Here is a 27556-nt window from a genome sequence, read left to right on the forward strand (position 1 = left end):
TGTTGCTGCCTTATGTTAAACTACTTTTTCCCCCCACATCAATCTACACTCCATACACCATAATGACAAAGCGAAAAACTGAAGTAAGTACATTGCATAAGAATTCAATCCCTAAACTCAATACTTAGTTGAAGCATCTTTACAGCCTCAAGGCTTTTTAGGTATGATGTGACAAGCATTGCACATCTGTATTTGGTGATTTTCTGCCGTTCTTCTCCTCAGATCCTCTCAAGCTCTGTCAGGTTGGATTGGGATCATCGGTGGACAGACATTTTCAGGTTTCTCCAGAAATGTTTGATTGGGTTCAAGCCCAGGCTCTGGCTGGGCCACTCAAGGTAGGGCTGGATGATTAATTGAAAAGTAATCGAAACCGAAATTCAAAACCTCTAACCGACGTAATTTTCCCATGTCGGTTATTTCGTTTTTTTAATCCTGTTAATACTTCCTGTTAATAATTATTAATCGTAATCGAGGTCAAATGTTCAGTTAATCGAGGTTTTGATTTTAGGCCATAATCGTCCAGCCCTAACTCAAGGACATTCACAGAGTTGTCCATAAACTTCTCTTACATTGTCTTAAGATCATTGTCCTGTTGGAAAGTGAACCTTCTGCCCAGTCTGGGTCCTTTAGGTGCTTTTTTTGCAAAAACCAAGTGGGTTTCCACGTGTCTTCACTGAGAAGAGGCTTGAGTCTGGCCACTCTGCCATAAAGCCCAGATTGGTGGAGTGTTGCAATGATGTTTGTCCTTCTGTAAGTTTCTCCCATCTCCATATATGATCATGGAGCTCAACCAGAGTGACCATCAGCTTCTTAGTCACCACTCTTACTAAAAGGCCCTTCTCCATCAAATACTCAGTTTGGCCAGGAGGCCAGCTAGTAAGAGTCCTGATTGTTCCAAACTTCTTCCATTAAGGATTATGGAGGCTACATGCTTCTGTAAACCTTCAATACAGCAGATTTTTCCCCCAGATCTGTGTCTTGACAACGCTGGATTATCATAAACTCAATTCCTGGAGAGCCACAGGTCTGCATGTTGTTCCAAACCTAATCAAACACACTGATCCTCAGGTCTTAAGATTTTCGATCATCATTTTGCTTGTTTTAAGCAAAAACTCACTTTATTTAGATTTTTTTTTTTTTTTTTTTTTCCAGAAAATAAGAAAAAACATGCTATTTTACTTCTGGATTTAAGACTTTTTAGATATTTACAACAATTCTAACAATGTTGAAATACTAAATAAGAAAAGATTTTTTGCAGTATAATACATTTACATTGTAAACTCTGTGTTACTGCAACATGAGATCACACTATATTGCAGAAATTAGCTTAAAAAAAATCTAAGATGACACACAAGGACATCAAGTATCAGCACATGAATCTCAACAATGGTAACAATCAAAAGTGTCGTGCCACAATGCATGCTGGGAACAATAGTACAAAACTCCCAGCATGCATCACAGCATGAATAAATTACGCAGTTTTGCTGTGGTTTTTGTTCTGTTTTTTACTAGCTTTTTGTGATGTCCAGAGTTGACCTGATTGTCTGAATATTTTGTTGTCACCATTGTTGAGATTCATACGCTGATTGCTCATATTTGTGTTTGTCATTATTGTATATTGTTTTCTGCTCATTGTTTTTATTATCATTTCTGTAATACAGTGTGATCTCATGTTGCAGTAAAATATGGTTTGTAATTTAAATGTATTAATGGCACAATACAATTATTACATTCAAATGACATCAGTGATTCAGGCTGCTTCACAACAATTATAAAACCATCAACAGCTAAAAATCATCATCTGATCTCATTTCAGCTTTCTGTATTACTGCAAATGTGTTTGACAAACCCACTGTCAGTGAAAACAAACATATAAGATTTCAGAGCTCAACTAATGGAAACACCGATCACTATTATGGTGACTTCAAATGAACCAAACATAAGCGTTAAACTTCTGTTAATTCTCAATAAGAATTCTGTAGATGAATGACAGAAATAAAGTCAATTTGAGTAACGCTTCCCAAAAGCACCATAAGCCGAAGTTGATCCTAGCTCCATTGGTGGCAATAGTTCTACGATCAGCTTAGGCTTACTATTACTGTGACCAGACGTCGCGTTTTTCCCGGGACAGTCCCGTATTTCAGGTCTATTTTTAGTGTCCCGACTTATTAAGAAAAAAACATGTTTTGTTCCGTATTTCATCTTTCCTAAAATTTTGTTATGACTGATAGAACGTGTAGTGGTAGTGGTGTTCTGTCGCGCAAGAACAGCCCAATCAAATTCGTCGTAGAACAAAATTACCATCCAATCACAATTCGTTATCGATGGACTTGCCGTTAGTGAAGGCGGGATAGGCGGAATTACGCTGAATGACGCACACCGGAAGCGCTCTCTTTCGCGTGCGATCCAGCTCTCTCAGACAGCGCGTGATCAGTTCTCATAGAGTACCACAGAGATGACGTGTTTTTGTAGACCAACCCGGTTGTTAGCGGCACACGGGTTCCCTCGATCGAAAGCAATGCATTTTTCCCATAGACTTTTGGAAAATCGCAAAAAATAAGCTCTGTGTTTAACAAAGGGTTATGACACTTACACGTTTTGTCTATCAAGATCATCTTTACAAGTTAACACAACATTTATACATTTTGAAGCCTAAATAAAGTCATCAGATATAAAAAGCTAACAGTAGGCTATAAACGGACCACAGCACAACATGGTTGCGGATCATCGTCACCACCACCAAACTTCCTCAAACTTTATTTAAAAAACAACTTTATTTAAAAACATTCTCTCTGATTATGATCTGCGCTGTGTATGAATACTTATCCACTTTTTCATGAGAAATGCTGTCCAAATGTCCTGTTTGTCATGATGACGTCTAAAGTCCCTGCCAAAGGAAGTAGTCCCTTTTAGCAATTTGTTAGCAACCGCCGTTTCTAAGACACAATAAAGGTTTAAAAAATCACAAGCGTGTTATAACTGGTGTGTTTTATGTCGTAGATCAAAACGTGAAAATATTTAGAGGCTTTGTTAACCACAGACCTTATTTCAGGCAATTTGGCAAAAACCCATTCAAAAAACCCATAGACTTTAGGGCGATGGAACCGGAAGTCCTAAAATGCTAACTCGCTTTCGGGTTTTGCCTACAAAAACACGTCATCTCTATTGCGCCTGAATGGTCAAATCATGGGTCAAATGCACACATAGTTGCCAAAATGTCCATCGTGCGGAGTATCTCATGTAAATACAGTCAGTTATGGCTTAAGTGGACATAAACAGGTAGGTGAAAACCGGATATGTGTCAGTATATTACATCCATGGATTCAATCTTAAAGGGACAGTAGCCTGATTAAATATTTGTTTGTCATTAATGTTAATCAAACAGCAAATTATGTTAAATAAATGTATACATGGTAAATAAACCTATTGTATCTGAAAAACAAGTTTATATAATTTGTATCTCTATTGTATTTGTCATATTGTTTGTAAATGTCTTTTTATATATATATATATAACAATAATTATAGTGAAATAAAATTTCTCATATTACAAATAAAATGGTCATATTACCCACCCCATTCCACCATGAGAAATATGGTCACCCTACTATTATGCTTTTGGGAAACACTACCCTGGTTAGTAATATGTAATGCAGTTTGTGGAGTTGTTTAATCCTCCTCTGCTGAGATCTGGAGAGATTTAATGTCTTTTTTATCTTCAGTTGATTTCATTTAAGGCTGTGGCTATATCTCAGTTGTAGCTCTTGTGTTTCTGTCTCTTTTTTCTGTTCTCTTCTTTCCTTCAGTGATTCTGCTTGTTAACAGGCTTGTTACTGCTAAGATGATTCTATAAATAATATATAAAGATTTTGTGGCTCAGACAAGGTCCGGTTCTGGTTTATTTCTTTGCTCTTGGCTGACATGTGGCATTGCTATGGCCTGCTTGTGGCTCAGATCTGGCAAATAGGAGCGGTCCACCCAAGAGCCATCATTCCACGCCACATGTGGCCCAGATCATCATACCGTGCATGGCAGATGTGGGCCGGATCTGGGCCGGCACAAAGTTGCTATGTGGGGGATGTCATCCCATCTCACTTTTAAAACCAGGCAGTAGAGATGAACTGTCTAGTTACCTTATTCTCATTAGCATTTGTGCTTACCCAGTTTGTGAAGTTTCCATGGGACTAATATATGTCCTTGCCAAACTGCAATCAGAGCCCTCATTTCCAGGAGGGGGCAGCACTAGCACAGAAATGGCTCTGAAATGTCTTATCACTGCATAACGCAGCGTTATGCCTTGAATGATTAGTAAATATAAAAATACATAAAGGATAGCATGTATTTGGATATTTCGGTATTTGCTATTGCACAACTTGAGTTAAGTGTTCTGAAAAGCTAAGTATCTTTAAAAAAAATCTTTATTGCAGTAAACCTTTGGTTAGCCTTATCAGTAGGCTCGACTACTGATTACTAAATTTTCTCTCTTTGCTTTTTTCAACACAGATTTGTATGTTAATATGTACTTACTGTGGTGGTGGGAGCTGTTTTAAAATAATGCATTTGCACTACAAGAGACGATTATGACTTCATTTAGCTACTACACCCATGGGGCGCCGCTGTTTACAAGGCAATGAGACTTTGAAGAGTCAGAAGCACTTTTAACTGCTCTAGCTTTGTGTCTATCGTACATTTACATGTATTTATTTAGCGGGCGCTTTTAAGTGACTTACAAAAAAACAAAATATGCCTACTATTTTATCCTATTAGCTATATACAATCAAACCAGCCCCACCTCATAGGCTACTCAGGGTATTTTTATAAATATAATATAAAAATATAAATCAATATGTGTGTGAATGTGTATACTTTTTTTGCATTAACTAATTAAATAACTTACATAATGCTACTGAACTGATTTGTTTCAATGTGTATGAATAATGGCTGCATTTAGCGATAAAGCATGGTCATATTTTTATGTGGCTGTAACATAATTGGATCTGAACTTATCCACCTTGAGACAACGAGATACAGGCGCTAAACTGAATCTGAATCAGGACTGCAGAGGCACCTTTCGTCTCTGGATGTCATCCACCTATCGCGGTGTTATTCATCATAGCTATATCACATTATAGGCTTGTGAATAAAAACGAAACACGTGCATGCACACCTACTGTCATGTCATGTTACTGGCATCGACTGCCGTGATAAATTGCTTTCAGGTGGAAAAACAGGAGCTAGATGTTCAAGCAGGAATAACGAGAAGCGTTTTCGTCCCTGCCCTCTTTTCTCCCTCCCACACAGACACACGACCCCCTCCCTCCCTCACTCACTCCCACCCGCCCGTCCGTCTCTCCTTTCCATTCCATCTACTCTCTTTTCTACAACAAACATGGCCGCGAAATCAGACGGTACAGCCGTTTCTTTGCAGAATGACATTCCGCCGACGTGCCTCCCCGGGCTGGAGAAGCGCTCGCCCCAGTGGCGTCCTGCCGGGAAGGAGTATTCGCTCCTGGACTGTTGCTGGACCCTCTGCGCCCTCTTGGTCTTTTTCTCGGACGGGGCTTCAGACCTGTGGCTGGCTGCCGACTACTATCTCAGGCGGGACTACTGGTGGTTCGCTCTGACACTCGTTTTTATAATAATTCCGTCTGTGGTGGTGCAGGTGCTCAGCTTCCGATGGTTCGCGTACGATTACTCAGACGCCAACGGGAGCGGCACGGTTGCGGCTGCCATGGTAGCGGCGTCCAATGCGGAGAGCCACTTCAGCACCAAGGACAGCGATCAGCGGGGCGCTGGCCGCTCCGCTGCGGTCACCGGAACCCGGAGCAGGGCTCAGAGCTGCTGCAGAGCCTGCGTGTGGCTCTTCCAAAGCGTCGTACACATTCTTCAGCTGGCACAGGTCTGGAGGTACGTGAGTGTGTAGAGCTCAATATAATGAAATAGTAGATTCCTTTAACGTGTCACATCAGCAGTTCATTCAGCATCATATTGTTCTGTCATCCTGTGCGTTCCCCTGGCATGCCCTCTCTACAACATATCCACACCCACGTCTAGAGGCATTCAGGGGCATAAGATTAAACTACTAGTACCAAGATGGCAAGGGTTATAGTATGAAAATATTAGGGAAAACTTTTTATGCAGTCAATATTTATTTAAATAGGCTTTCACATATTTGGATTTGAGGGGACCATATATATTATAATAATTCAAGAATCAACCTTAGTGGTTCATATAAATAGTAATGTGAAAAAGCCAATAGAATTTATGCAACATATCTCAGTTAGTTTGCATTGCCAATGAATGTCCTGCAGTCAGTGAGGAAAAGGGATCCTCCTTGTATTTCCTGTTGTCCCATGCCAGTTCATCATTATCTCCAAGCCGTTTGGTTGTAGGCTCCTCCTCCTCTTCCTCCTCCACCTCTCATGAGCTTCTGGGTCAATAATCTCCCGGAGAGACTCCTCCACTCATCCACACATTCAATCTGTCCACCAGAAATCGCCTTATGCACACACTCTGAAATCCCTTTGTCTTTAGACCAGTGAAAAGAGTTTTTTCTTTTTCATATTACTTACCAATGCCGGTGGTTTAAGCATACACGGTAAAAAATGATCATGATTTTAACGGTAAAAGACTTGCTACTGGTGAAAAATTGTTAATTGGTTAACATAAAGTTTCTGTGCTATATATGGGGAATAACTGTAATAGATCTAAACATAGTTATTTCAACGAAAATACACCAAATGTGAAGTGTCACGCAGGAAATTCTGGGAATGTCATTGGGAATTTTTACTGTAAATTTTACAATGACTTGTTCTTTTTCACTTCCAAAAACTGTAAATTTATGGTATTACTGTAAATTACATTAAATGTATGGTTAGATCTATTACAGTTATTCCCCGTAAATCCGGACGTACTACATCCGCCATGTTGTTACTGTCACATGACCTACCAGTGTCAGTTACATCCCTTCAACTCCATTCACAAATCCTCTCCAGTGGCCTCAAGGGATAGTAAAGTGTCTGGCCCTGTCCCAAATGGCACACTTCATGTGCACTTTCGGTCTTGTGGACTTACAATGGCCGCTGCGTGCGCATGTCCGTTAAGTCCACAAGACCGTAGGGTGTCCCATTCATCATTTAAGCTTAAAGAAGGGTGCTCGTGAGCGCCCCCTTTGCAGCTGCTATGTGCCCTCGATGCGCACTTCTGCTGAGCCCGCAAGACTGTGAAGTACGCAGAGGACTTCTACCCAGCAGTCAAAGCGGCATTACGTCATGAAAGTGCGGACTCAGAGGAAGACTGTGAGGGTTTAGGGTGCCATTTGGGACAGGGCCTTCATCGTAAGCGCACTTCAGAATCTCGCCGGAAGTAGTAAGTCATCCAGGCACGTTTCGCCTACTGTTTTTCGAATACCATGTATTCGGACTCTGTTCACATACTGTTTTTCGCGTACTATATAGTAGAGAAGCATTCAATTTCGGATGCAGCGTTGTTCTTTTTCACATTTTACTGTATTTTACTATAAAATTACATAAATGTACGGTTAGATCTATTACAGTTATTTCCTGTAAATCCGGACATACTACATCCGTTACTGTCACATGACCTACCAGTGTCAGTTACGTCCTTTCAACTCCATTCACAAATCCTCTCCAGCGGCCTCATGGGATAGTAAAGTGTCCATCGTATGCGCACTTCAGAATCTCGCCGGAAGTAGTAAGTCATCCAGGCACTTTTCGACTACTGTTTTTCGAAAACTATGAATTCGGACATACTGCTCTGTTCTCATACTGTTTTTCACGTACTATATAGTAGAGAAGTATTCGATTTTGGATGCAGCATTGTTCTTTTTCACATTTTACGGTATTTTACTATAAAATTACACAAATGTACGGTTAGATCTGTTACAGTTATTCCCTGTATATAGTACAGAAACTTTACTTTTCCAGTAAAATACCATAAAATTTACATCACATTTACTTCACATTTGATGTATTTTCATTGAAATAACTTGTTTCTTCTTAGTTTTCCTTATTTTTTTCTATTCAGTTATGCACATTAGGGTTTTATGTTACATCAAATGTTGTAAAATTAATGTTTATTGCATTTTTTTAATGTCATGTCTGTTACCATGATGGTGTTTGTGTGAATGACACTGTGCACCTTTAACTTTCTAAGCTGGTGAAAAAGCTGCTTGTGATGAACTTTGATTCATCATGTGACTCTCATCACCACTGTGTTTGGTTTCAAGTGTATTTTATAAAGGTATAAAACAGATATTAGTTCTTCAGTAGGATGTAAATTCACATTACATCAGTTAATGAAATACAGTATTTTACTGTAAATTTAAGTTTAAATCCGTAAAACCTAAAATGATACATTTCTAGCAACCACAGCTGCCGTTTTCTTTTTACGGTAAATTTAAAGGATTTTTTTTTTTTTACAGTGTAACTATGATGTATGAGAAATGTTTTTCTTTATCATTCTTTTTTTGTGCTTGATGGGGCCTGCAGTGTTTATATGCAGCAGATTTTACCTAAAAGTTGTCGTAAAGCCATAAAGATGATGATTTTCTATGAGGTAAACTGAGCTCAAGGAACACAGTGACATTAGATTTCCCTTCCTCACACTCGTTTCGCTCAGTGTGGTTGCCATGAGCAGAATGTGCGTCTTGATTGCTGACAGACAGTGTGCTGCAACACACAAAGCAATTTCAATAATAATGCCAAGAAGAAAATTTGCAGCCCACAATCACGTCCAAAAGTTTAATCCACTCACATATAAATCAATAGAAACACACCCACACATATTAGAGGCATGTGTAGTGAGTGAGTGCTGTGTAATTGTGGTTGTAAACACAGAGGCGGTGATGTGCCTGTCTCTCAATGCCTGCGCTGATCAGCGGTGACAGATTGACTGGACACTGCTGCCGGCTGACCTGCAGGGTAACGCAGGGTTAATGATGTTTGCTGCCGTTGATATCACAAAGCTGCCGGTCATTTCCATCAAGCTTCGTTTATGCTTCTGTCACAACACATGTGCTGTTCTTCAAATGCCGTCTGTGTCATTCTCTGTCTGTCACTTGTGCTTTTCCTCCTGACCTTTTTATTTTAGAATATTTTTCTGATAGCATATTTGCCATAATTATCAGTTTTCAGAAAGAGAATGTGGATATTTGTAATTCAAAACAAGCCAGCCAGCCAGCAAATAAGGCAGAATTGGGAAATAATTTTCATCTCATTTGAATAAATCAAACCATTATCCCATTTTATTCACAAATTAGCCTTGAAAATTTTAGCCTAAGCCTTTCTGAGCTACATTCCCATTAATATATAATATTTTCAGAATGTAAAACATCATTTGCACTGCAGGCTGATGTCTAATGAAATATCTTCTGCTCTCTCTTTGTCTCTTTCTATCAGTATTGCTAAGAATAGCACCTTTTAAGAAGTACATTTTGCCATTTTCGTGTTACCTCTGTTTGACCTGCAATAAACACACATGGATTTCTTTCTGTTCTTCACCTTTAACTAGTACTCTCTGACTGAGTCTTTGCTTAAAAGCTTCCAGCCAGAGCTTTCCAGGCTCTCTGTCTTTGTTTGATTGGAATTAGCAGTAATGCCATTAAAGCTGCCACCGGCACTGAGCTTGTCACATCTCTGCATTACAGGGATTAAAGCTGTAGTGTTTACATGTCTTACCTGCAGCAGACAGCCAGAGAGTGAGAGAGCAGTGAACTGTTGCAAAGAAGAACGGATGAGGAGTGAAAGGGTGGAGAGTAGATGTGAAAATAAAGATGCCTCCTTGAGAGGGAGAGAATAGAGGGAGAGAAAACTGGGCTGTTTGATATGAAAATTAGCTATTATAAAGCAATTTCCCCTCATGGCTTGTAATTACATAAGAAATAAAATAATGATATGACTAAGTGATGTGCAATAAAATATTTATTTTCTTGCTGTTGTGTAAAAAGTGTGCCCTACCCGAGAGTCCCCTCTGAGTACTCTGACCTGGTTCACTGAACACGTTCAAAGACGGTTTTCGATTCCATGTTCCCTGCAGCATTAGATGAGCAGGATCAATCAGGATCAGTCACCACCACTGGAGAAGAAAAGGCACCTTTACACAGGCTGTGTTGAGAGAAATGACTTCATGCATTTCAGAAGTGTTTGTTGAACCTAAAAAATGAAGGTGAATGTTTTCGTTCATTTCCAAATATTAGTTTAGTTTCATTTAATCATTTTAATAAATATCTTGACAACATGTATTAAAACATGAAACATAAACATTTATGTTAAATAATTTAATATTAAATAACTCTTAGAGCATATTAGGTGAAAAGTAATCTTTGGGGCGCGCATTACTTTTTTGGTCTGGTTCTCAAGGGAGCACCTGGAGATGTTGCTTGGTACTCACACTTTACACGACACACTATCTTCTTTTCTCTCACACATGGTAGATGATGATTTATTTTTTTATTTTTTTTTATTAACATTAATGACACAGACAACAGCAAAAATATTAGGCTGCTGTCACTTTAAGACGGAATGCACGCACGGACCGAATATACTGACACACATCCGGTTTCTTTCTCAACTGTTTGCTAATGACATAACCAAGAGAATACTTGCTGAGACAGGTATTTTGACATAATTTTGTGTGTATGTGTCCGTTCAAGCGAAAGTAAACGTGAAAGAGGAATCAATTCGGTGTTCGAGCGCTGTCTGAAAAGCGCCTCTCTCTCTCTATCTCTCTCTGCGTGCGTGCGCTTCGGGTGTGTCCCGATTTTCGCCTCTTCTTCCGCTTAACACAAATCGTTTGAATGTGTTAATCGGCGAGACAAAACACGTCCAAATGATAAACTTTCACTCTATGATGGTTAAACTTAGCAGTTAATCCGCGAATCACATGCGTGCCGAACCGCTGAACCTTATCCGTACGGATCACAGACAAAGTCCCTTTAAGACAAGTCATTTCACTCGGCGGCCATCTTTGAAACGCCTCTCGGGCATTCAAGTGCAGCTCCTATCTCTTTGAATGGGGAAACATCAAATTCTCCAAAGCTGTTTGCCAAGCTTTGGATTAAATTTCATATTTGAAATCACCAATGAAATCTGACAACAACTGTCTCATAAATTTTTTTTCCAAACGCTCGAATCATGACAAAAATTTATTTTTTAGGCTGGATCAAGCTAATGCTCATGCGCAGACCTAAATGCGCGTCTCTTGTGCCTCATTTCGGAGGCGCGCGTCTGACTGTTTCTATAGAAACCGGTGCTTCTAACGGCCGCTGCAGTGACGCGATGACTTTACCAGTCGGCGATTGGCTCTTATTTTGAAGGCGGGACTTATTCCGCCATATTTCGCGTTACACTTTATCCCATTCAAAACAATACGAGTGACATGTCTTGTGTTATTCTATAGTCTTTGTCACGGATTAACTGCGATCCGCTGCACACCTAATAATTAAAGAACACACTTATCATGATTGCTATCTTACCAGAGATGGAGAAAAATCCTACTCCAGTAAGTAAACGTGTTCCTGTGAGCTGGTCCCCAAAAATATTGGTATTCAAAAGCGCTTCCTTTTCTGGTGCGCATCGTTTATTTTTACCACACATGCGCACCTGCGCACCACTTATGTGCACCTCTGGTAATCATGCTGAAAGTAATCATAACCTGGTGATATTGATGCTCTGACAGATACAGATTCATTCAGTAAAGAGCTGATTCAGCAGTAGTTCATGAATCGTTCTGAATGATTCATGAAAAAGACCGGCTCATAAGAGTCATTTGTTTGTGAATCATACTACACTGTTTGCACTGTTTTTTGGTTCACTAAAATGAATAGACTCTTAAAGGGATAGTTCACCCATTTACTCACCATCATGTTGACCCATCAACTGTTTGGTTACTGACATTCTTCAAAATATCTTCTTTTGTGTTCAGCAGGATAAAGAAATTCATACAGGTTTGGAACAACTTGAGGGTGAGTAAATGATGACTGAATTTTCATTTTTGGGTGAACTATCCCTTTAAGAGTCATTGATTCGTGAATGGCACCGTAGATATGTAAACATAGATGCCACATTCGACCGCTTCAGACACATTGGTGTGCCCGCCATCTTGAAACGGTCAGCATGTCATCACTCACAGTAAGAATCAATGATGCCACAACATTGTGGAGCTTCTAGTTGTGAAACCATTTAAATTCCTGAAGAAACGGGATAACCACATTTCACAAGTGAGAATGCGTTGGTTGGACAACTGGGATGGACAACTCAATAGATAACGTGTTTTCGTAGTATTTTGCGGTACACAGATTTATTATGTCGTCACAGACTGCAAACTGTGGAGGAAACGCTGACAGAGTAAAGATCGATCTTGGGATTTTAAGAATCAATATTGAATTGTAAATTTGATGTGTTTATGCAGCCCCAGAGTTGTTCACACTATTTAATATGTTACTATTAAATTTCTCTGTTACTAACATGAGTCAACATCCTGTTTGGACAGTAAGTTTGAACTCTTTCTGGCAGGTGATTATAGGGCTGATCAGGCCTATTATTATTGCACTCACTGAATGAATCGCTCAATCAGTGGAACGTTTTTTGTTTTTTTCCTTCAAATGTGGTTCCCTATTGAGCATGCCAAGAGTGTACTTAAAATTCTTGTTCTCTTTCAAAAGATCCAAAAACACATGAGGCATTTTCAGCTGAGACTCAAACAGAAATAAAGTGTGAGTAAGGCAGCAAGAGGGAAGGTGAAAAACAAAATTTTTTAAGCAGTCTCACCTGTGACAGTGAGATAATTTGCAAGCACTGCATGATTGATTCACCCCCTGGATATCAAAGTAAAACCCTTTCAAGGAGGACCGAGGACACATTCTAGAGGAGAGATAGGGGATGGATGTCTGTTGCTGTTGGCCAAACAGCTTAATGCCTATTTGAGACATATTCCTGAGAGAAGGTGCACTGGGATTAACTGTGACAAGAAAAGGAACCTAATAAAACTTAAGCTGTGGTTACTGTGTTTGATAAACTGTGGGAAGCTGTAGGCAGTGTGTGTTTTAGTATGATTTAGGCTTGTGCTTGTTTGAAGGTATGTCTGATATGAAGGGTTTAGCAGTGCAATGCAAATACTACTGATGGGATTCTGTCTATTATACAGAGACGAAATATCCAGCTTTAACTAATGCTTTATGTTTATTCCTATATGTCTGAACTGATTTATATATTTGTAATGGATGTAGGCTAGCAACTGATGCTAGAGACCGTGGTGTTTAGCCACCTTGTTAGAGTGCCTAACTCCCATGCCGGTGGACCCAGGTTTGAGTCCTGCTTAGAGCGGGCGGTTCAAACCGGAGGGGTTACATTGGTGCCGTGACCCGGATGGGAGTGTAACGGATGTAGGCCGGTAAGAGCTGTGCATGTAAACCACACTCCCCTGATCTGAAGAGGTGGTCTTTAGCCTCATTGTCTCCCGGGAGCGCCTGTCTCCCATGCCGGCGACCCGGGTTCAGGTCCCGCCTAGAGCAGGTGGTTTGAACCGCAGGGGTTACATACTCAACATAAAAATATATTCTGGAGATGATAGAGCCTTCAACCATTGGCCACTGCACTTTGTTTTCTGTCATATATTTTTGCATATGCTAAATATTAATTGCATAGTCACGTGTTCATTGAATACATTAAATAATTCAGTTATTGAATATGTTTGTAAAGTAATGTTTAACTATAAGGATATTAAACATTAGTTTAAAGGGTTAGTTCACTCAAAAATTATCCCATAATTTACTCCGAGGTGTATATGAATTTCTTCTTTCAGCCAAATACATTTGAGTTATAATAAAAATATCTTGTCTCTTCCCAGCTTTATAATGAGAGTGAATAGTAACTGAGATTTTGAAGCCCAAAAAAGAAATCATGAAAATAATCCATACGACACCAGGGGGCATTTTTCTAAGAAAAATATCCAGAAATAATAGCTTTAGAAACTGTAATCACTAGCTTCTGGTAACGTCCATCCGCGCGTTCATGAGAGAGTTGAGTTCTGAGAATTTTTACTTTTATGGTGGATGGATGCGCTTTTTTGGGCTTCAAAATATCAGTTACTATTCACTCCCATTATAAAGCTTGGAAGATGCAGGATATTTTTAAAATATAACTCAGATTGTGTTTGGCTGCAAGAAGAAAGTCATATACACCTAGGATGGCTTGAGGGTGAGTAAATCATGGGATCATTTTCATTTTGGGGTGAAGTAACCCTTTAAGGAGTGATGCAGGTGGTGGTCTTTTGCTTTCTCTCTGGCTGGTAGTTGGTCCTAAATTGATTTATAGTCAGTAGCCTATTGTCATAAAGCTTTTTTTTTTAAATTTTAAAAGGACCTAAAGGGCCAAAGATAAAAAAAGATTACAAAAAATCTGATCACACTCTTGAGAATGACAGCAAAGAAAGAAAGAAAGAAAGAAATGTACTGTATATGACAACAGGAAATAGAAAGCACTTCCATTTTCCTAATTCTGTTACATGATCACATGATCCACTGTCTCATAACCACCTCAGCAGGGCTTTGCTATTCAATAAAAATAATGACAGTCTGATTCTAGCCAGCTGGAAATCTGATATAGAACATCTTTCTTTCTTTCTTTCTTTCTTGCTTTCTTTCTTTCTTTCTTTCTGTCTTTCCACTGTCATTCTCAAGGGTGTAATTTAGCAGAGTCCAGTACATAACTGATTTACAGGAACCCTGCCAGTTAATAGCTGAGGGCTGACTGGCTAGCTGTGCCATCGGAGTAAACGAGTAGGTCAGTTGGCCATTCTGAATATTGTTGAATTCAAAAGGAGTTTAATGGTAGGTGAACAGCAACATAATCAGGGTGGTGAGCCTGCATATCTTTTTATTAGAAAGTCCTTTTCAGAGGACGACATGTCGAGTCTTTATGTGAAGCACAGACCTAACAGATGATTGTCTCCAATTGGGTAATGTTAAGTAATGGGCCAAGCTTGTCAGCTGCAATGTTTGTCAGTTGTCACCATGGAGACTGATGCATTGCCTGCCAATGGTGGCTGTTTGTGAGATGTTTTCTCAGCCATAGAGTTGCCTGTTTGTTACCCTTTTTTCATTTTCTTGAAGAAAAAAACAGTTGCATGGTTAAGGTTCAAAGTTTGATTTTGTGTGATAGCATCCGGTGTGCCCAGAAGGCTGAATTTTACAAGCGAAGAAAGCTTTTCTGTGTCATTGAAAATCTTTATTCAGAGAAAGAAAGACTGTGTGTTTCTTGTCAAATTTGAGGCTCGCTCACTGACAGCCATTCTCCAAGGCTCTCTATTGCTTGATTTTTCTTTTAGAGGCTTTTTTTCTCTCGCACAGCAAGTTGTGAGAAGGATGTGGAGCAATTTTATAGACCTCATCAAGTCAGGGTGATTCATTCTGCCAATCTCCTGACATCCTGCAAACACTCCTATTACTCTCGCTACCCTTGAGACAGACTGAAATATCATGGCACTTCCTGTCAAATGAAACAAATTAAGTCCAGTGAAAGGCAGATTTTTCAAGGGGCTCACATAAATATGTTTTGAATGCACAGCTGCAGTTTTTGCTTCATGTCTTCAAAAAGACACTCTCTTTCATAGAGGAATGCTTCCTCTGGCACTTACATCCATCTCACATGATAAACAGAGGAGTTCTGGGGTTGTAAATTCGGAAATTTTGAAGTAACGAAAGTAAGAGACAGTGATCCCCCCTGTGAAAACATGCTCTCTGACATCCGTGTAATCTGAAGAGCGACCTTGGTGTGTCTCACAAGACATCTGCAACAGCCTGTCGACCGTGGTGCTGAGGACAAGAACATGACATGCTGGAGCACTCTATAGTGCACTGGCAGTCTGCCCAGACAAGTGTACTGCCTTTTTCAGCTGGTTGCAGTCACATTATAGGCAGACTATAGGTCTTTTCAAAGTCTGCAGACTGGCATTGAGGGTAAATCAAGCATTCTGCATTAGTTCAGGCAGGCCTCGTAGTCAAGCTCCGCTATCAGCTGATTCGCAAATTCCAACCCCACCCATATCAGCTGATCTGATTTCTATGGACTCAATTGGCAACTCTCAAATAAGGCGCATTACTTAAACGCAGCTTCCGTCTCTCTGCTCGCTTGGCTGCTTCCACTGCACGCTGCTTACAACCCACCTCCTCCCCCAGCTCCTCCTTAAACTTGTGTTTAACTTAATCAGTGTCATTCTGTTGTCATTGATGCATGCTCTGTTCTCAATAGGGGGATTTTGTGCTGCTCTCCCAGTTAAAAAAAATGGGAGGTTGTCCCTAGAAGCTGCTGCTGTTCCCGGTTTTAGCTTTCATGGAGCTCATGAAAAGGACGGGGAATTTAGAACAGAGCCATACCGCCAAATGTAACTTCAGCAAAATATGCCAATAAAAAATTGACTAAAAAGTTTGTCTCTGGTAATTTTTTGACTTAAGTTGTCCTGACTGAATTATGGAATTACCAATTTCCAAATAATTCTATAAAACAATTTGCATTAAAGTTCCAATTTATGCTCATTCACAAGTTCATAATTTTATTTTTGGGGATAGATTTACATGATTTAAAGCAAAAAAAAAGTGCAGCACTTCTTTTCACTTGTCGAAAGATGGTTCCTGTCTGTAACAAAGTTTAAATTTTAGGGAAGGAGGTGGGAACCGGTATCATGACAAATCGGGTGCAAATGTACCATTTTAATCATAAAATAAACAAACAACAAAACTAAAGTAAAGCAGCAGCCCCAACATAAATGTTCCAGGCCTGGTCCTCTCTCATTTTGCACTGTCGTCACTCTTCCTTTTATCCTTCGGGACCTCCTCCGTGGGACTCGAGACCGGTGTGGTGCACAGGTGACGCTCATTCAGGGTGTACTCACACTAGGCGCTCTGAACTGTGCTTGAGCGCATTTGACCCCCAAAGCCTGGTTCGTTTGACAAGTGTGATCGCTCCGTTCTGTGCCCGAGCGCGGTTCGTTTAGGCCCTGGCCCGCTTGGAAGAGGTGGGCCAGAGCATGGTTCGGTTGGGCTCGAGCGCGGTTCGCATGCAGTGTGAGCGCTAACCGTGCCAGAGCACAGAACAGTTATTCCTTTTGTGTGCGCTACTGTCATCATTATGATGGCAAACATCTTTATTACTACTCTGATAGTACACTTATCAATTTAGGGAGTAGAAGGGGAAGTTATTTTGAATAAAAATTACAAGGGCAGATGAATTTAAATAAAAATGTGTACAGAAAAATAATGTATTTACTGTATAATACAATATTATTACAGAAATTGTCAAATTTAATTTCCGAAAATCCCAATCTGCTCTGATTGGTCAACTGCTTAGAGCATGTGTCGGAAATGTAACACTCCTTACAGTAATTGTGTTTAAGCCCCCGAGGCTTCATGAGCATCATAACTACGCCGTCAGTATTGAAAGTTATTATATTAATGTTTTTTCTGCCGTCACAGCGAAAAAAAACGGCATCTCCTCATCATTGTGAAATCACCCAACTTTTCTTTGAGGGCGGGCACTATGCAAATGTGTATCATGGTGACATAACTAAGTCACGGATTCACTTTTATTTTTTTATTTTTTTGCTTTGTAACTTTGCAGATTGTTTACATGCACAAACAGCTATATTACACACTAAAGGAAAGGTAAAATAAAAAAGCGTAAGAGTCACCTTTTAAAATAATCAATATTTTCTGATACAAGTTTTGGTGTTCTGTTCAGAAATTACCTGGAGGTCTTTTTTACATCAGGTATGTCCATGCCTTATATCTGGGCGTGCAAAGCCGCTGGCGTGGGGACCACGAGCACAAACACTTCTACTGGCGTACGATGTTCGAGAACGCTGACATCAGCATGCTGAGGTTGCTGGAAACCTTCCTGAAGAGTGCACCTCAGCTCGTTCTGCAACTCAGCATTATGGTCCAGACTGGCCAGGTCCTCCCTTTGCAGGGTAAGTCGATGACACCTATGATTAAAACCGCTTCAGTCCAAGTATGCTAGAATTAGTTGGGCTTGTGCTATTTGTCTGGGTCATAATTATTATATTCATATTTCATCAGTAGTCTCGAGTAGCCAGACTTTTGACTATGACAGAAAGTCTGCCCCAAGTTACAAATTATTATAGCTAAGAACCGACCACTTTTTAGGTGTTCTTTAAGGGCAAGGCTATCTAATATAAATTATACCACAATAATAGACTCATTCAAATAACGGCACGACAGTATATAAAATTCATGATCAGAATTTAGCTCAATATTTAGAAGTACTGATTGTAACTTTTTTCAGACATACCTTTCAAAAGTTTGGTGTTGGTAAGAGGTTATTTGATTAAAAATACAATAAAGACAGTAATATTGTGAAATTTTATTACGATTTCAAATTACTAAAACAGTTATTTGAAATCATAAAATTTCACATTATTACTGTCTTTTAAAATGACATACCGATTGCTGCTCAAGAAATATTTATTATTATTATCAATGTTGAAAACAGTTGAGCTGCTTAATATACAGATAAATAGAAAGTTCAAAGAACAGCATTTATTTGAAATAGATTTCTGTAACACTTTTGTGACTCGGACAACAAAGAAGGAAATACACTTCTCTTTTGAAATATCTTTCTTTGAAAGATATTAAATATCTTTGATTCCACAAACTTATATATCCATAGATTAGCTCTTCTTCAAAAGCCTTGTTCTCCAGGAACATTGATGAAAAAACCTCTGTTACCTCCAGCCAATCAGTTTGTAACTGGCGATTTCAGTCCATTTTTGAGTGCGGTATACATGAGACGGTCAGTAAACACGCTGTGGGTGGTCTGTGGGCGTTCTGTCTGAGGCAGAGACTACTGCATCTGTCATATTGCTATCCACCAGGTCACTGAATATAGAGTTTGATTCAATGCCTTCTTGCAGTGTGATGCACTTAATGTGACACAATACAAATCGTTTTAGAATTTCATTTGGCCATCATCAAGGATCAAAGTGCAATTTCACAGCACGCATTTGCATAGCATCTCATTTTCAATCCAATTGCAAATTAGCTGGAAAATTACTGAGGATGTGATAAGTGTGATTGAATATGGAAGGCAATGGGTTATACATATTTCAGGTCATTGTGCATGAAACTGACCATTTTATCAGATGAATCTTTAAGTAGTTTCATTAATGATTAAACTATCCAGCAGCAGTTAAGACACAATTTGTTTCATTCATTGTCCCCTGGAAGAGCACAGTCCAAATTTGCAATGAATAATCTTAAATAGGTAAATAATTTAACATGGAAATTACAGTAATCAAAGGATCATTTAGAATATTACCTCATTAGATGTTCATGTGAGTGTTATCATAATGGTGACATTTTAAAATCATCTTTAATTGTAGTTTGATTGCTTCAGTCTTGGCTCTGTAAGGAGGGAATAGGACGTGCAATAGTTACAAACCCACCTGACAGGTGCCTTTGATTACAGAGCTGCGAGAGCTCACTGTTGCATTGGTTCAGCTCCATGGGAACAATTGCAGCCACTGTCAGATATTCCCAGAGGAATTTTATCCAAATGTCAAAACGCAAACTGTGACTTTTAAAGAACGCCCCGAGCTAGTTAACTACAGGACGTGATTTTTGTTTAAAAGCTGTCATTTGACGTGATGTCTGTCTTTCTTTCTACGCCATTCTGATTAACATGTTAACATGTTAGTGCAATATTTACAATTTGGCAGCCCTACTCGTTTTACATTTATTCAGACTGCTGAAGGCATCTTTTTCCAGAAGGATAAAAATGAACCTGAGGAGAGCCAAAATGTGATTCCATAACAAAGCATATCCAGTTCTCAGGAGATGACCAGGGCACTCATCCACCTCACAGTCAGCGGTTTAGAGAATAAAGGCATCAGTGCAAGAGTTTTCTCTTGGTCTGTCCTGACCTGCACTTTTCCAGACTGATATTATGATTTAGGTGCTTTGCTGGGTCTGTCATAATCGCTCATAATCATATTCTGTGCAATGTGAGACGGCTAGAGAACTAGCTAATGATTATGTTTTTGCTGATTAGGAGAGATTTTCCGTTTTGACTGCTCCTGACTAAATGGGTGAGCTGATGAATGGCCAGACAGGATCCTGATTAAATATTCATGAGAGCTTCTAAAGAGCTTACAGCACTCAACAGAATTTCATTTTTTTCTGAGAGGGATGCTGGGGTGTGCTGTCATTCTTTATATACTGACTCATTTTATACATATCATTTTTGATTTTAAATGAATTTGAAGTATTTTACTGCTCAAGTATCAGTTTTGTCTCTGATGTGTCTTCTAAAATTCCTTATGAGAAATAAAAAGAGAAACAAATGTGACAATTTGTCATATAAATAAGAGTATAAAGCTATAAAACTAATCACAATTATTATTATTTTCCTTTTAACAGTCCATGTTTCAACAGTAGGAAATCAAGCCAAATCTATTTTTTCTTTTTTGTTTATTTTAAAGGTTATATATCTAACATTAATATATTAGTGGGCTAAAAAGATACACTATAAAATTAGGCTAATACAAAATAAATATTGTCCACATAATATTTTAATTAATTTTGGCTTTAGTACAGAGAAAATATAAAATCTATATGTTAAAATAATAATATATATATATATTTTTTTTTTTTTTAAATATGCTTAAATATTTTTATATTCCTCTTATAATTAATTGTTTTATTATTTATATTTGTATATTTCTTTTTTATTGTTTTATAGGCCATGCAGTGTTAAACAATAGCCAAGTAGCTTCTTGGGTAAGTTCACCCAAAAATGAAAATTCTGCCATTAATGACGCAGCCTTGTGTCATTTCACATCTGCAAGATCTTCGTTCATTTTCGGAACACAAATTAAGATATTTTCAATGAAATCCAGTGGTTTGATCTCAATTTTATGAAGCGACACGTGTGCTTTGTTTGGGCAAAAAAAAGTTTACTACTTTATTTACGAAAATATCGATCCGCAACGCGCGTTCACGAGAGCATCACGAACCATGGGTGTTGTGTTCAGAGCTGGTTCAGACCATAGACTGTAAAAAATATGGACATAGTGTCAGTGACGTCACCTGTAGATTTCTGAAGAGCATTTTTGAAGACAAAAAGCGTCCGTTGCCATTTTGGTAGCGCGTCACTCCCGGATAACTGAAAATGGGCAAAGAGGCGGGACGTGGTTGGAACTGAGGTGCCTGGATGCTGAAACCACGCCCACCTAGCGCTATGTGATCATGTTAGCAGGCTAAAGGAGCTATCTATCTATCTTAGATACTATCTAAAATATTAATAAAGATAAGTTATATCATTTGAAATTTCTAAAGGTTTACTGTCAATCAACGGTTTCTTTTCATACGATATAGATGCTCCAGCAACAATATTATTGTAATTTTCCTTACGATAAGGAAGTATACTTCAAGTTCATTTTATCAAGTATTTAAGTAATGTTCAAGTATATTTTTAAAGTATACTTTATGTAGTAAGTATACTAGTTTAAATGTACTAGTAGTAAACTTGTAAGTGTACTATTTTAATACTGCTTGGGACTAAATTGGCCCAATTGAAGTATACGTTTAGGTGTACTATAAGTGTAACAGTAGTAAACTTTAGGTACACAACTAGTTCACAGCTATGTTTCTCATTTGTAGTGCATCTGTACTACAAGTAAACTTATAAGTATACTAGCAGTACATTTTTAGTATATGAAAGTACACTTTGAAATATATTCTCAATAAACTAGTTTTCTGAACATAACATCACACGTACTTTTTTACTTTTTATATATTATTTTTGCACTTTAAGTATACTACTATGTTCCTATTTAAGTATTATTTTTTATACTTATACCTTTAACTGTACTTTAAATCTTTCCATTTTAAAAACATTTTATTCTAGCTTCATGAATCATTTTTTATCAACACTTAAATGTGGGTGTTTCATTAAAAAAAGGGAAACATTTTAAACAAAAAGCTGAGAAATTTGCATTTTTGTCAAAGACTACGTCTGGATGGGATTCAGAACGATGATCAAACACAGGTGGAGTAAAAGCTTCATAGTCCTCATTCAGTAACGTTAGGCAGTTTTGATTTATATACTGTTTAATGTTTGATGATCGCTTTATTTTACGTTTGCGTGAGTAATCTTCCATGGCTTGTTTCAGCTTCTTCTTCTCCTGCATTTTGCACCCCCTACCATATAGCCTGAAAATTCGGTCAATGGAGAGGAAAGAGTGAAGTAGATTTGAAGTAAATTCCTATGCACACTACCAGTGGACTAGCCTACACAAAAATTCAGATACTCAGAATTAGGAATATATCTGTTTTCTTTATAAATCAATATTTTCAAACAATGTACTTTTATACTATACTTTTATAAATATACTTTTAAGTATATCTCGATCAAAAGTCCAAGTATAGGCCAAATATACTTAGACTTTTCTGTCAGTATAAGTCAAGTATACTTAAGTGCAATTTTAAGTATATTTCTCAGAAGTACATAAAGTATATTTCTGAGAAGTATATAAAATTATTTTTATTTTTGGTTTAAAAGAAGTATACTAATAGCACACTTGAATAAACTCTTTTTTAATAAGGGTTGTGTCAGATGTGCAAATGACAACACGCAAAATCAAAATGGGACTCCATACCTTTATAATGAAATAGAGATCGCTAAATGAATCCGATCTGTCGCACTCGGGTAAAATGTCCATTGAAAAACAAACAACAGCACTTTTTGTCCATAAAAGCCTTGAATCCATGAAATATTGATATATTATCCATTGTTTGCATCACATTTCTTCTGAATGATCTGCTCTCCATCATCATTCTTCAAGAAATTATGCAACCTGAGCAGCGTTTATGTTGTAAAACTCTATATGATTGTATACGGACTCTCACAAACAAATGAGCCCGCGTCCAAAATATAATTTTTCAAAATAGTGCAGCAGTTTTAGTTGTAATATCCAAGCAGTGCTGTCGGATTTTGTGGTGTCTTGAGAGGCATATTCTCCAGCCATTGTCATAGTAAATCTCACAAACAAAACTTTTAGCCAATGCCAAGACGATCCAACAACGTGTGTTCTGTTTATCTTCCGCATCGACCATATAACCGCACAGCAAGCCATATTATTTGATAATTGTATATGAAATAATCCAGAAAAAAGCACAAACACGGCAAAGATGCCAAATTCAGCAGCTGGCATTAGCTGAGGTAACGTGACGGCTCACAGACACCAGTGTTTTGTGTTCACGCGAGAGCTGACATTATTGCATCAACACGCTTTGGATAATATTATTTTGTAAATAAAGTGGTAAATTATGTATTTTTGCGCAAACAAAGAACTCGTATCGCTTCATAACACTGGTGTTAAACCACTGGAATCACATGGAGTACTTTAATGATGTCTTTCCTTCCTTTCTGGACCTTGAAAGCGGTTGTTTCAGAAACCTCTCAGATTTCATTAAAAATAACTGCATTTGTGCTCCAAAGATGAACGAAGATCTTACAGATGTGGAACGACACAAGGGTGAGTGACAGATTTTTTGGGTGAACTAACCCTTTAAGGCATCCTTCCTAATACACTGAAACACCATCTAACTATCCAACAATCATTTTAATTAATGTACCTTGTTAATTTGTTTCCATTTTCTCTCTGTTACTCTTTCTCATTGTGCTTCATTTGATCCAGGTCTGTCTGCGTCAGCCTCTCTGGTGTCTCTGGCCTGGATGATGGCGTCTTATCAGAAGGCATTACGGGACTCTCGTGATGACAAACTTCCCATGTCGTATAAAGCAGTGGTGGTGCACATGCTGTGGCACCTGTTCACAGTGGGAGCCCGCGCCATGGCCTTCGCCCTCTTCGTTTCCATCTTCCAGCTCTACTTCGGCATTTTCATCGTGGCCCACTGGTGCGCCATGACCTTCTGGATCATCCAAGGTGAGACGGACTTCTGCATGTCCAAGTGGGAGGAGATCATCTACAACATGATGGTGGGCATCGTGTACATATTCTGCTGGTTCAGCGTCCGTGAGGGCCCCACTCGGTGCCGTATGCTGCTCTACAGCCTCATAGTGCTGGGCGAAAACGTGGCCCTCACTGCCGTGTGGTTCATATACCGCAGCCCGCGCACTTCGGACTTTTACGCCGTGGTGGTGGTGTGTGTAGTGGCCTGTAGCTATGCTCTAGGCACATTTTTTATGTTTGTCTACTACTGCCTGTTGCACCCTGACGGCCCTGTGTCTGGAGCCTATCTTGGATGTTGTGGTGTCCAGGTGGGTGCTGTTTCAGATCCGTGTATCTCGTCGCCAACCTCCGTTCCTCCTCTGGACGCGGTGAGCAGCCCACCACGGACTCTGCAGAGGACTAAAGGAGGAGAGTCAGTACAGAGAGAAGACATTGGAGAAGTGTTTAAGATGCGGACACTTAAGGCCTCACGAACCGCCGCGCCTCGCCTCACCCCAAGGACAGAGGGGCCGGTAATTCGTATCGACCTTCCCAGAAAGCAGTACCCAGCCTGGGACGCCCACTTCATTGACCGCAGACTACGAAAAACCATTTTGGTTCTGGAAAGTGCCGCTCCGGTCACACCGAGGATCCAGTACCGATGTCTAGGCACACCCAAGGAAGTGATGGAATATGAGACGACAGTCTGAAACGTTCTTAGCTTCTAAAAAAAGATGTAATGTATTAGCGTGCAAAAAAAAAGTCTGTTCTCTTCAGCTTTGTTTGGTGGATTTTGTCAGATCTCCACATGACCTCTTATTGACTCTTATTGTCAGTGGAAGAACATTATGCACTAGTGTCTAGAAAAGAGCCACCCTGTGGTGACATTAGACATTACCACAGGTTATTGGGTTAGGAGGCCAGGCAGGGGTTCAATTCGAGCAAGTTTATGAAAAAGCAGTGAGGCCACGGTAAATGTATCATGAATAAAACAACATATCAATGTGGTACATTAACAGCAATGGTGCTTAAACACATCCTAAACACAGTTTCAAACCATTCTGGGTGTTTTTAAATCTCTTGTGGCAGCTGCTGTAAACCACAATTACTGAATCCACTTGGTCACAGTTTGTTGGCTGTTGAGGTTGTAATAGGTACAAGTACAACGTGTGAGTTGTCTCATTAAAGGCCTTAATCAACTTTCTTATGTTTGGCTATTCAGCATCTAAAAGGTGCATTTCACCCTTCCTCAGTGGCTAATGTTTAAAACATTGATGAATATATATGAAAACATTTTGATTCTGTGGTCTATAAAGAAAGATGGAAGGGTTGAGCTTCTGATAACATCATGAGGCATTTTATTAAGCACAAAATTGCTGCCTTTAAGAAAAGTGATCATACTTTGCTTGCAACAAAGACCCTTTATGATTTAAAAAAGAAACTATAGAACAATAATCAAGGTCTCTTTCAGTGGACATTTCTGCTCACCTTTCAAGTGAAAAATTGTCATAGATTTTTTTATGTTCTCAAAGGACATTTGTGTCATGATGGAAATAATGGGTCTGATGCTGAAAAATGGCTGAGTGCACCTTTAAAGAGAATTGAATGAATGTTCATCTCAAGGACAAAAAACCCTGAACAAGCTGGTTTATATGCCTGTAATATGAACGTATGGTAATACGCAGTATTTCAAATATGTTTAAGCTATCAAAGATTTTGAGGTCAAATTTTAAAGTACTTGTATGACAGTTGAAGGGAAGGAAATCATTTAGCATATGCTTTAAAATTGTTCTCTTTTTATGGATTAATGAAAAGTTATCAGCGTTATGATTATGCCATTTCATGTCATTTACATAATTTGGTGCAATAATACTCATATGTTTGAATATTGAATTTGAAAATTTTGTATGCCTATGAACAAATCCATTCAGTCTCTTTATCTCATTTTATTTAACATTTTAATTCAGTTAATAACTTTTCAGTGTTTTTTTCTTACATTTGGTCATGAATACATAGAGCAGTGAACCTGCTGTGTACAAAAATAACATTTTTTGCATTGATTGACTATTGGGTTTTTGAATAGAAAGATGATGAATAATCTGTGGGTTTGTGCTGTTTACACTGATATCATGTAATTGCGAAGTCCACTGTAACTACACACCTTGCCATAACCATTACGTACGTCCATATGTGTAACCATGTTGGTGCTAGCTGGAACACCTCAGCACAGCCTCTGTATCCTGTACTTTATCAATGTGGATCAATCTCGTTCACTCTGGTTAATGCTGGATTTGACCATAGACACGCTGAAAGACGTTAAGCCTTACACTGCACCTGCAAGACTGTTGCCGTCGACTGTAAAAAGGATGTCGATCTTCAGCCATGTGTTTTATTTGGACAATAAAGCAAGCAAAATTGTGTGTTTACCGACCTGACCAAAGCATCAACTGAAAGAGTGTCTTTTGTTTTGCTTGTCAGTTTAAGTTAAATGAAAACACAGCAGTGTTTTTCATTCAAGCACCCATTCCAAAAATAAGTACAGTCACTACTAGTCACAGCCAATGATTTTTATTTGATATATACTGCACTCATGTGGAAACCAGCTGAATAGCAATGAGGAAGATGAGAACATTCACATTATGTAGTTTTTATGTCACTTGGAAGCAGTTTTAACTAAAACAAACTTGCAAATAAGAAGATTAGGCATTTTGAAAACAATCAAAATGCCACAGGCACTAAATCAACATCCATAACACTACATTACGCAATACATTATCTCACAGTTTATAACAAAACTCCAGAAAGTATTTTGAGCAGACTGACTAGGATCGGGATAATACCCCACTAACAGTGGACCGGTAGATTATGAAATATTAGTCCAAGCCTTATTACATCACATAATATGGAATTGCAAGTGTAATACTCTCAGACATATTTGTATTCTCAAACCAATGCCTCAACAATATCAAACTATATTGTTGAGGCAATGCATATCCAAATGCATAAAATGCATTTGTGTATGTATTTAAACAACATAAAAATAAGTCTTTATTAAGAAGCCTAGTATTATTGCAAGGCTATCAAGAACTTCTAATTATGGCTCTTGCTGCCAACATTTTATCAAACTGAAGAATCCGGAAATTACTTTTCTCCCTCCTTTTCTTTATCCTCTTTTATTATCCCAGGAGCTGTTGCAGACGTCACATTACATATTTACATAACAGATTAGACACTTTAACTGTTGTAATGAGCTGTGCTTAAAACTGCTTAGAAAGGCTTATACTAACCAACATGTTCATTGAATTTACAGCATCATGTGGAGCAGAACAGAAGTATGGAGAGATTCTGTCATTACCATATAGAGCACTCAGCAGCGTTAGTCAAACATTACAGTGTGAATACAACAAGAAATTGCATAAATGGATATTCATATTCCCTAGTAATAAAATATAGGGTGAATAAAGTCTGATAATTATTTAAGGGGGGAACTTAATGCTTATTAGAAATAAACATTTAATAATTAATACAAATATAATATTATTAAACTGTCACTCTCAATAAAAAGATCAATG

General features: G+C 38.6%; 1 protein-coding gene across 1 annotated transcript; it reads left to right on the forward strand.

Moving 5' to 3' along the window:
- Positions 1 to 5342: 5342 nt before the first annotated feature.
- xkr7a (XK related 7a) lies at positions 5343 to 26424 on the forward strand. The gene is made up of 3 exons (XM_051881035.1): positions 5343 to 5906; positions 17782 to 17981; positions 23730 to 26424. Exons 1-3 carry the CDS (start codon positions 5389 to 5391, stop codon positions 24692 to 24694), a joined length of 1683 nt encoding a protein of 560 aa, XP_051736995.1. The 5' UTR covers positions 5343 to 5388; the 3' UTR covers positions 24695 to 26424.
- Positions 26425 to 27556: the final 1132 nt, after the last annotated feature.

Source organism: Ctenopharyngodon idella, chromosome 22, assembly GCF_019924925.1.
Source record: "Ctenopharyngodon idella isolate HZGC_01 chromosome 22, HZGC01, whole genome shotgun sequence".
Classification (NCBI taxonomy): domain Eukaryota; kingdom Metazoa; phylum Chordata; class Actinopteri; order Cypriniformes; family Xenocyprididae; genus Ctenopharyngodon; species Ctenopharyngodon idella.

What these genes read in the sequence shown, in the direction of transcription:
- xkr7a (XM_051881035.1), top strand. Translation starts at nt 5,389, where the DNA reads ATGGCCGCGAAATCAGACGGTACAGCCGTTTCTTTGCAGAATGACATT. An exon ending in CAGCTGGCACAGGTCTGGAG is followed by an intron (nt 5,907 to 17,781) that starts GTACGTGAGTGT and finishes TTTTTACATCAG; the next exon opens with GTATGTCCATGCCTTATATC. An exon ending in CCAGGTCCTCCCTTTGCAGG is followed by an intron (nt 17,982 to 23,729) that starts GTAAGTCGATGA and finishes CATTTGATCCAG; the next exon opens with GTCTGTCTGCGTCAGCCTCT.